Source organism: Trachurus trachurus (genome assembly GCF_905171665.1).
Source record: "Trachurus trachurus genome assembly, chromosome: 14".
In the NCBI taxonomy this organism is placed as follows: Eukaryota; Metazoa; Chordata; class Actinopteri; order Carangiformes; family Carangidae; genus Trachurus; species Trachurus trachurus.
In genome coordinates this window covers 33,693,366-33,704,870 of record NC_139903.1, presented here as the reverse complement: position 1 = coordinate 33,704,870, position 11,505 = coordinate 33,693,366, and the positions used below count along the sequence as shown (strand labels likewise).

The 11,505-nt window shown below is 43.6% G+C and overlaps 1 protein-coding gene across 1 annotated transcript; it reads left to right on the top strand.

Moving 5' to 3' along the window:
* The first annotated feature begins 1,376 nt into the window (after nt 1-1,376).
* zmat2 (zinc finger, matrin-type 2) lies at nt 1,377-11,081 on the top strand. The gene is made up of 6 exons (XM_083986587.1): nt 1,377-1,403; nt 3,061-3,160; nt 3,843-3,966; nt 4,051-4,124; nt 4,226-4,371; nt 10,371-11,081. Exons 1-6 carry the CDS (start codon nt 1,386-1,388, stop codon nt 10,512-10,514), a joined length of 606 nt encoding a protein of 201 aa, XP_083842713.1. The 5' UTR covers nt 1,377-1,385; the 3' UTR covers nt 10,515-11,081.
* The last annotated feature ends 424 nt before the right edge of the window (nt 11,082-11,505 follow it).

Below are 11,505 nucleotides of genomic sequence, written 5' to 3'. Positions count from 1 at the left end.
TACAGTTTGTCTCATTACAACATCCTCTGCCGTCTGCCCTTAGATCCTCACATCAACTCCCAAGAAAGACCTCAGGGTGAGAGACAGGAGGGATCCATCACCCAGGAAGGGCAGAAGTGACATAGATGTTGTAAGACACGAAGACAATTTACAACATGAAATATGGAATAATAATTAATCAATAAATGGGGATAGTTCAGTCAAAGGAGCTGATGAAGGCAGGCAGGCAGGGCCATATAGGGAGAGCAGGCCAGCTTAATGGGAATACTGGAGGGCAGGCCGGTTTAAAAGCAGAGGAAAGAATGCAGAGTGATGGAGTAGGACAGCAGTTGTAGAAAATGAAAAAATTGATATTGTAAAGAAATGGTAAAGGAAACGCCTAGGCCTACTGATTGAAATGGCAGCGTTGGATTGGCATGTCATGACATGATTCATGCCTTTTTTCAGATAGGCCTACTTCTGGAACACAATAATGGTAAAATACAATTTATATTATAAAGGTATATTTTTTTAATAACAAAATATTTCATGTTATAGGCCAAAATTGTAGTTTGTAAATTGAGTAGTTAAACTACAAAAACATGACCCAGAAAGTAGTTGAAATAGGCTACTTGATGCAGCACAAAATATGTAGTTTAACTATCAGCAAGTTACAGCAATCGTACATTTTACATGTAAGACAGGGGGATGTTATGATTCAGTGTTGTTACATATTCTGTCCGCTAGGTGGCATTAGCGGTTAGAAGATTTGTGGAATGGATTGAGTGCGGAGCTGAGAGCACAGACTGTAAAAAGAAGGTCCAGAGTCAGAGCATAGACTGTAGGTCCAGAGCAATATAATACATCCATGGTCCAGAGGCAAGTGTCCATGAGCCAATTCAAAAAGCAAAACCAAAAACATGGTATTCATAGATTACACTGAGAAAGAGGGACTTTGACAGTCACATGGTGATATTTATTTATTTGTTCTTTACATCAATTATTTTTCTATTGTTTTGTAAATATGTGCATACTGCATACCTAAGTAAATAGGTTCTTGTGTGGACACAAACATAAAAGCTTGTCAACAGATGATCGACTGGAAACAAATGATTGAGAACTATAGAGAAAGGGTAGGATAAGGATTAATAGCCGAAGTTTATGCTTCTTCCTGTTCCTCTTTTTGCTTGTTTGTATTTGTTCATTGTAACTGTTTTCATGTGTGTTGACTCTTCTTTTTTTTCTTTTATTTTCACCAAAGTATGTTAGTGGTGTTGTGGCTGTTGGTCCAGTGCTCACTGCTCAGTGCTGGTCCTCCGCTCCTGCAGGCGGAGCTCTTCACCACACATCTGTGTCTTCACCATTTAAACAAACTTCCGCTACTATCCTGTCATTAAAGAAACAAGATGGCGTCCGGCAGTGGGGTGAGTCCCTCAGCTCACTTTGTTTTTTACGTTTAAAATTCAAAAACATACGAGTCTACCGAGGCGGCGGTTTCACATACATGTGTGCGCGTAACAGAGAGGCTAACTGTACAGTCCGGTCCCGTTTAAAGTCTTTAAAAAGCCCTTTCTGCTGCTTGGTCCCGATGCATCAGCTAGCAGCTAACCTGAACAAACCAGCTAACACAAAATACGACACGAGTTCTCGCTTCTCTTTTTAAACACTAGGGCGATTTTCTAACGTTGTTTCAAAGATTGATCAACGAGTGGTCACTGTGTTGGTCCGTGTGCGTCTCTGAATATTAGCATTAGCTCCTCTAGCATCAACAACAACAAGATGAGTCCTGGCTCCTTCAGAATAAAAGCTCAAAACAAACAAAGAAGCACGTCGTGAACGAGCATTTCACATTAAATTGACGATAAACCACCCCGAAGCATGTAGCAGTACAACGGACACGAAAAGCTCGTGAAACAGCAGATTAGACTGCGTTTTAGTCAAGTATAAATATAGACACATTCCTACTGAAAGAGTAATAAGTCTGGTTTCACTGTAGACTTCACTTATTGGAATTAGAGCGATATTAATGACGGGCTGTAATTGTTAAGTACTAGTTAACATTAAAACGGCCCTTTACTGTGTAAATGCTACAGGCTATTAAAGATGGAAACCGTGAGCACAATGTCTGTTAAAGGGATAGTTCACCCAAAATTTTTATTTCACTCATTATCTACTCACCCTCATGTCGACTAAGGGCTGTGAGAATTTTCAGAGTCCTCCGTTCCTTCTCTGAGTTACGGGGGGGTCCGTGCAGCAGTATTTGTCCATATAATGGTTGTGAATGGTGCTCACTTTTCTTCGTCCAAAAAGACAGCCCAAAAAACATCCAAATACCTCCATAGTGCTAGTCTGTAAAGTCCCTCTTGTATTGAAGCCCCAACATGAGAAATTGTTCCGAAAAAAATTAAATAAGTCTATATTTTAAGCTTGTTTGTAGCGGAAGCTCCCAGTGTCTCAGTTCACTGCTCTTCCTGTGACCGGCGGAACACTTTCTCATGTCGGGGCTTCAATACAAGATGGACATTACAGACGAGCACTATGGGGGTATTTTGATGTTTTTTGGTGTGTCTTTTTGGACGAAGAAAAGTGAGCACCATTCACAACCATTATATGGACAAGTACTGCTGCGCGGACCCCCCCGTAACTCCGAGAGGGGACGGAGGACTCTGAAACTTCTCCCAGCCCTTAGTCGACATAAGGGTGAGTAGATAATGAGTGAAATTTGAATTTTTGGTGAACTATCCCTTTAATGAACTGTAAAACTGCTAGTGAGTATTAACTGCAAAATTAATTCAAGGTTAGTTTTGATATATTAATGTGTCTCAGCTTATTCAGTGTCCGAGGAAAGAGGGAGTTGGCACTGTTTATATGGGAATGGTGCCACAGAGATTTGGTGTCTTCACATCATTTACACATCTGGCCTCTGCTGTTTTTGCCATGGCGACAGTACGTGTCCTGTCTCACATCAGGGTTTAGGTTCAACCACAAAACCTGTGTATGATCTGTATATGTGTACATTTACCATCATGTATGACTGAGACCCCCCCCCCCCCCCCCCCTCCCACCTGTCTCTCCCTTCAGTCCAGTAAAAATGACTTCCGTCGGAAGTGGGACAAGGAGGAGTATGAGAACCTGGCTCAGAAACGACTGGCCGAGGAGCGAGACCGAGAGAGGAGAGATGGTGAGGAAGTAAACGTTTGGTTATTTTTTCAGAGCTGATTTAGAGAATGAAGGAGATTAGATCTGTTTATTATTCTAGATACAGTCAATTATCTTCAGTTTTGTTTCTATATCTCCCTCTGTTTCCCTGAGTTCTCCTCTGAGTTGATGATGTCCATTGTTGAGCACGTTACGTTGAAAAAGTAATTAGTTGTAGTTACTAGTTACTTTCCCAAAAAAGTAAGATACTACATCATAAAAGTCATTAATTGCAAGGACAGTAACTACTGGGTTACTTTTTTATAAAATGCTCAAATGTGTCAAATGACTTGGTCTGCCCTCCCTAACCTCTGTTTATCTAACTACTGCACTGACCAACTTACTCAGTATTCCTCCACACAGATGTGCTATCACTCCGCCCCCGATCCAAACAGCTGATAGGCGGAGTGATACAGATAAACAGCTTTTTACAGCCAGTTGATGAACTGAAAAAATGTGTCCTACACTTAAACGGTGTATCTTGAGTCAAGTAGCAAAAGCATTTTATTGTCATAATGGCGTTGTAACGGGAAAACAGTAACTTTTTTTGATTACTCGTTACTGAAAAAAGTAGCAGCGTTGGTAAAAGGCCGTTGTTCCCATCACTGATGATGTCAGAGGTTCAGGCCCGGTAATGGTCAACTCTTCTTTCCATCTCTTTAAAGGGAAAGTGGCTCCACCGGTCAAGCGGGACCTCCTGCGTCACAGAGACTACAAGGTGGATCTGGAGTCCAAACTGGGGAAGACCATCGTCATCACCAAGACGACCCCTCAGGCTGAGATGGGCGGGTACAGAGTCCCACAGTCGCTCCACAGACTATAGAAACTGATATTAGAAAACCCTTTTGAATTAACTGAACTTTTCTTCTCCAGCTATTACTGCAATGTGTGTGACTGTGTCGTGAAAGATTCCATCAACTTCCTGGATCACATCAACGGCAAGAAACGTGAGTCTACGTCAGCTCAGACAGACAAAGACATGATGAGAACAGACCAGGATGGGGCCTTAGATAAACTATACTGTGTGTGTGTGGCTGTGTGTTCTCAGACCAGAGGAACCTGGGCATGTCCATGCGTGTGGAGCGCTCCTCTCTGGACCAGGTGAAGAAGCGTTTTGAGGTGAACAAGAAGAAGCTGGAGGAGAAGCAGAAGGAGTACGACTTCGAGGAGCGCATGAAGGAGCTGAGGGAGGAGGTGAGGAAGGCAGGACACCAGCTGCTCAAAGCCTGCATGTGTGTTGTCTAAATCAGCGGTCCCCAACCTTTTTATCTCCGCGGACCGGTCACCGGGCACGGGGGGGGGGGGGGGGGGGGTTCGTTCTCCTGTTTACATTACATGTAGGCCTACTGTATAAACAGGACTACATGTTCACATAGCCTAGTTTTCTCTTACGTTTACGTTCTTTGTTACAACTCACCATAATATAGTATCACAATAATAATGTCAGTCATCTGGGGGTGACGTCTGTCATCTCGATTCCTTTTCCCAATTGGCGACACAGACGGTGTGGTGGTGAACTGAAGTCAGACTCAGGAAATGATGAGTGAGAAGAACGATTATGTTTTTATTATCGGCCGTCACACATTTAATTTCAACCCGTATGCGTTAGATCCATGTTGCCACGGTGATTTAATTCAACAGCGCCCTTATTTTGCATCGGACTGGTGTTTCAGAAACATCTTCTTAGAATCTAACTTAAAATTCAAAATCAAAATTCCTTCTCTATATTTAATCACCACCGTCTCTCCGTCATATTGTCCACTCCCAGAGCGCAGGAGGAGGAGAGGACGCCGCGGCTGCATGGGATAAATACATGGTGTAAATAACTATATGTTCCTATGATACTGTGAACATATGATCGAGAATCAATTCAATCTCAAACCCTGGAGAAAAAAATCCAGTAATCGTTCCCACAATTGTTACATTCTGTTTTCTTGTTATCAAGAGAAGTGTCATGTTTGATCATTCATCAGAATGTAACTGATTCCGCTAATTAGCCTATTCAAAGTTTTATCGATCAGTCTAATTACTGTAAATGTATGAATACAGCGGTGAGCCCCGTGCGTAATTCTGCACCACGGCACCGCTGGAGGAGAAAGGAGGGAGAGGGAGACCATGATGAATGGTTAATAACTCTTTCAGGTTAAAACTGTTGTCATTGTTGTAACTATGTGCCGAACCGGGTCCAGCATGTGAGAGGGCAGCGCACCAAAACAACACCGCGTGCGCTCTGAGCCGCTGACGCCGTTAACAGCTGCAGCAACACGTCACGTTGTCACTTTCACACCTGCAGCTAATTCACAACAGCGACAGAACAAGAGCACGTCAGGCTCATTGACATGCAGATCACATTCATGTGGTGGTTTGCATTGACCATCTACGGTTAAAACAGGGCGTGAACAGGGCGGAACGTGAAGCGGATTCAGCTGCGCACACTTGTAGGAACTCTGTGATCTATAAAGGGAAGTTTGCTTGCAAGTGTGCGTACGCAGGGTTTTATAAGTCTGAATATTTACTGGCGCACGCAAAACCTGGCTTTTGGGCGTACGTACACTTTTAGTAACAATCCCACGCACAGTTTTATAAATGAGACCCCAGACCAAAAAGCAACGCAGATTTCGGTGCTTCATTTCTAGTGAGGCCTACCGCCCCCCTTGTCAGTTTTTGTGTGTGACATGGAGCTGCCGATACGAGCAGAGTTTTTTTTTTTAAGTATATTTTTTGGCGTTTGTGCCTTTATTTGATAGTACATAGTGAGATAGACAGGAAAGGGGGAGGCAGAGAGAAGGGGAATGACATGCAGGAAAGGTCTGCCAAACACGGGATTCGAACCGGGGACGCCTGCGTTGAGGACTGTAGCCTCTACATGGGGCGGCCGCCTTAACCACTGCGCCACACACCGCCCCAAGTTTTTTTTAAATTGCCTGTTTATTCGGCTGCAGCGGAGCCTGGTATAATCACAGTACACGCACAACTTTTTATTTTATATTGGTTAATTTATTTCTTAGTTTTAGTTATTTATATTATTTATATTAATATTCTGTTCAACTTGCACATCACAAGATGCCTTAAAAAAAGGCAACATTTCAAGACAAAGTTTGTATGTTTTCCATTTTTTAAAGCCCCAGTGTGTAACTTATTTGGCTTTTTATTAGCAAAAATCAAATATGTCTTTCATAAATACGTATTTCACTGAAGTCGAAACACACCCGCATACAAATGAAAGCTTTTTGTACCTTAGAATGAGTTGTTACAAGACGTTACAAATACATAAGTGGGCGACGCACCGAACCGAGGCGGCCATGTTGCATCGCCATTTTTTACGTTCAGTGGTAGGTCAGTAGGTAACCACGGAAACTCAGCGGAGCTGTCGGCTCGGGGAGAAAGTTTTCCAGGTAGCGCCTGTTAAAACTAGGGATGGCTCAATACAACTTTTTCATGTCCGATACCGATATTGCAACTTAGAGTATCGGCCGATATCAATCCGATACCGTCTTTTCCCCTGTTCATGTTATACATATAATTTGTATAGACGTAGGCTACTTTGCTTAATATGCTCTTTGACTGCCAGCCATTCTCACAGCAGCTTCCTCCAGCCTGCCAGGCATTTTCCAGCTTTTTGACTGATTTTCGTAGACCCACCATATATTATGTACTCTTACTACATACACATTCAACCCATCAAAGGAAAGATGAGGGTCTCTAGTTTCCAGCAAAAAAAACTGTTTGTTTCTATCTTGTTCCAGTCTTGTGAAATTGGCGGTTGAATATAGGTTAGTTTAGCCCAAAATGCCATTTTGGCACCAAAATCTTGAGAAAAGTCGGCTGTCATTTTCAGGTGAACCAGTACAATTGGCTCCTTTATATTTTGCTTTAGTGACACTCTACATCTGTACAGTTGTTCTCTTGTAAACAACAACTAAATCAACACTGACAAATGACTTTTGATGACAAAAGACAAAACATTTAGCTACTGACACACACTACTGCAGCCTCTTTTCTTTCTTTTCTTTGAATTACAACTTTTTCTTTCCTTTTTTTAGTGTGTGTGCATGCGTTATGTGTGCATGTACGTGTGTGTGCGTATGCGTGCGTGTGTGTCTGTGTTCGGATCAGTTCGACAGGTTTTTGTAGCCGAAACACGGCGCTTTAGATCAGATCCAGCTTCCTCTGGTCAGCAGGCAGCGGTCTCACTCACTCTCTCTGTCTCACACACACATCTACACACACACACACACACACACGGCCTACAGCTCTGGCTGACGTGCCCCCTGAACTCACAGCCACAGACAGTCTGCTCACAACAGACACTCCCACCATCTTTAGCTCTCCTCGTCACGTTCGCCGGCGCCGTCCGCTCCTCATCCACACTAGATCGCGGGATTCTCAAGCTGCTATCCGAGTGATTTCTAGCAAAATCTGGCGACTTTCCCAACTCTCTTGACGACTAACGACGAGCGATCAACGGGGTTGTTGTTACTAACGTTTGTGCTTTGTATCACGGAGCTGCACGGAGCTTCGACGAGCTGCCGAGCCGCCATGAGCCCCGCCGCCGCCCCCGAAGCTCTCACCGGCGGCCAGAGTGTCACGGAGCGGCGCCGCTGCAGTCAGACACCCGCTCCGCTCCGTGAGGGGGGAGAAACACGCTATATTTTTTATATCTCTCAATCCAAATGTGTTTTCCTGCACTTTATTTTGATGATACAAGTCTGATCTTCACAGAGGAGTAGGACAAGACATTCAACATGGCGTTGCAATTAAAAAAACGCTAAGACGAGTTATCTCGTCTTTGGCAGTCTACGCTTGGATTCGCTAAGACGAGATAACTCGTCTTTGGAAGTGAAAGAGTTAATATGGAAATCTAAAAACTGTGCAACAAATATTCTGCTCCCCTAAAGGAAGAAATAAAATAAATATGAATCCTGGGTTTCCCCCAGAAAACTGAAGCCAGTGGTAGGGCTGTGTCAGGGGCCTGACCCTGACCATTGACTGATGGCAGGGCCCTATAGGTAACAGATTCATTAATGGAGTAGTATAATTTAGAAGGAGTGATCCCATTAGGCTTTAAGATCAATTTTAAAAGTTAACTGTACATTTTTAAAATATTATTATCATGTGTTTTTGTAAGACATTTATGTAATACCAGGTCTTACAGATTGCACTCTTGAAATGCTGTTCAACCAACCACAAAAATAAATAATAAAATTACTCCATAGATAAATAGGCTAATATCAATTGTCTGCACTAAAAACTAAAAAACAACTGCCTGGTGTCTCCAGAGATTTTTTTTTTTTTTTCCATTCTGGAGTCATGTAAACATGACCACGTGTCTTTTCCCGGTCAGTCGTCATAAGAGATAGAGATACAGTAGCTTTATTTACAGACTCCCAGTCCAATAAAAAAGAAAGAAAGAAACAGGCAACAGATTACTAACAGACAGACAGATAAACTAACAATATAGACAGCACACTGTCCACACAAGCTAAACATTTAGCGTTTATTCATGGAAACGTGACACTCACGGATCTACCAAAGATACTCTGTAATCTACTAAACGTGTGTAAACGCGAACCGCACGAGCTGAAAAATGAAACACTGGGTCATTTTCACATCTGATGAAAGCATCTGGGCTCACAGAGCCCCGGAGCTCTGAGGCTGCAGGGGACGACGTGCTAACAGCTAACAGCTGCTACAGCGGGTGGCTCAGACTCTGGAGCCGCGGCTCGACTCATGTTAATGGCTACGAGTTCGGCGTGGACTCGGTGCGTTCCTCTCGGTCAGCTGGTGAAGCAGCGGTCTGATGAGCATGATGTCTGTGACGTGTCCCGTTATGCGCAACGAAGTTATGACGTTGTCAGGTGATGAAAAAGACACCTGATCACGTGTTGTCGGAGCACAAAGACTGATTAAAAAATAAATAAACGCTAAAAAGTAAGACCTGGTGGCCGCTGGGGGAAACCTAGCATTCTGTTTACACATGCTGCAGCAGCAGCAGCTGCATCTCTGTTTACAGCACGCCATGAAACAGCTGTTGCTGAGGCGATAGTGTCTTACGGCATGTCGCGGAAAGTGAAGTTGAGCATTTGGGCTTAGGTATCGGTATCGGACGGGCTGTAGTTGTTTTTTCCGAGATTCGATCCTGAAATTTTGGCCAATATCGGACCGGATTAGGCCTGGGCGATAAACCGAAAATTTACCGATACCGAAATTGATGACAATAACCGACGTCATTTTGCCCAAGTCGGTAAATTTGGTTTTAAAAAAAGAAAAGAAAAGTCTTTTTTGGCTGTGTGTGTTGGTAGGCTATGTTCATGTCCCTTTAAGAGCCGTACTATGTACTACGAAGTTTACAAAGTGAGAGTAGATTATTACTGTGTATCTGCTCCGACCGCATTATGAAATATTGGCAGCGATAATTAAGAAGCAGCGGCAGCCACAACTAGTGAAAATGTTCAAAAGTTGAAGCGGCTGCGGCTGCTGAGGTAGTCATCTGGTTGAGGAGGAAGAGCAGTTTATTTCAAAAAGAAATGCTGTAGCCTAATGTGTGCTGTGTGTGCTTATCAGTTGTTCAATAAAACTGAACAACTAAAAGTACTTTATTTGTATTTTCTTAACATATTTTCAGACAGTGTAATTTTACAGTCCCTTAAAGTGGCACCTCTGTAAATACAGCAGATATGGCAATAAAAAATAATTGCAATAAATAGGTCCAAGGGTCCTTTGCAGGGGGGGGTTGAGTAGTTATCGTCCATTCATCGTTACCGAGGTGAACTGCTCAATATATCATGATATTGATTTTAGGCCATATCGCCCAGCCCTAGACCGGATGTCATTTTACTCGACGAGAGAAAGACGGTAAAACGTGGGTCAGGTGAACAATACCACATCACCATGACAACATATTGTCACGCCTGTATTGTTTTGCTGTTACATGCAGCGTCTGTTGTCTGTCTGACGTCTGCCCGATTTCACGTGAATGCAACATCAAGAATACGTTCCGATATGCAACCGCGCCGCTAGATGGGGGGAATTCCTTCACATTATACCTTTAAGCACCGGCACCGTTTCAAAAGTACCGGTTTGGCACCGGTATGGGATAAAACCTAAACGACAGCCATCCCTAGTAACGAAACAAGATTCAGAGCCGATAATCAGACTGAAGCCCAGATGTTTGTCTCTGTTCATGTTGTCAGGAGGAGAAGGCCAAGGCCTACAAGAAAGAGAAGCAGAAGGAGAGGAAGCGTCGGGCAGAGGAGGATGTGGACTTTGAGGAGGATGACGAGATGGCAGCGGTGATGGGTTTCTCAGGCTTCGGCTCATCAAAGAAGAGTCACTGATGCTCTGCAGCCAAAGACCCCCCCCCCAGCCCTTCTTCAGGCAGGTGGAGTCTGAGACCGGAGCATAAAGGCAGGAAGGAGAGGTCACGCTGCAGGCTGCCGTCGCTCCTCCACAGTCCTGCCTCAGACTTTTACTTTTTATTTGCAGCCAGACTCTTATTTTGTTAGTTTTCTCCGCCACTCTCTGGTCTGACACCGGATCAGCTGTTGCAGCTTCTTGGGACTTGAAGCAGTGAAAATGACTCCGAGTGTTGAAGAGTGGAGGAGGTCCTTTCTGTCAGAGACGTCGTTAGAGCCCAGACACAATGGGAGAACAAAAAGAGACCAAACTTTAACATGATGATGAGTCTGATGGTGATGTGTTTAAGTTCCAGCAGATAAAATGTTTTTTTTTCTATCTGGAACTCTTTGAGCTATTCATTGTCTTTATTCACACAAAAACAAAGGTAAACACACAGATGTAAATTGTTAAATTTTATTTTAAAAAGCTCTCTCAGCCCATGTTGTCTGTTTGTTTACGACACTAATGTTGTGGAGATGAGGATTTTAATAAATACACAGTCTGTTTCCACTGGGTTGTTTTCTGATTGTATCAGCTGCTACATGTTCTGTGTCATTTAATGCACCACAACAACCCCACAGTGAGTCACCAGTGTGTCAGTGAATGTCTCAGACTGCCCCCTCACGTCTGTCACTGGTCTGAAACAATGTAAACCACCTCGATCTGGACCGGGGCAGCTGTGCAGATGTTGCATGTGGTTGCTCATCAGAGACATTCAGTGTTTGTGCAGCAGCCGAAACTGAGTTTGATCAACAGGAAGTAGAAGAGGAAGTTTGTTTTCTTCCCTCAGAGCTGATTAATGACCAGACTGAGGCGACGCCACACTTGACTTTACTGACATGACAGACTTGACTTTCTGAAAATGCAGCTACACTGAGCTGCCCTCTTTGTCTAACCTAGCAGCTGACCCCACACCAGACCAGGACACAC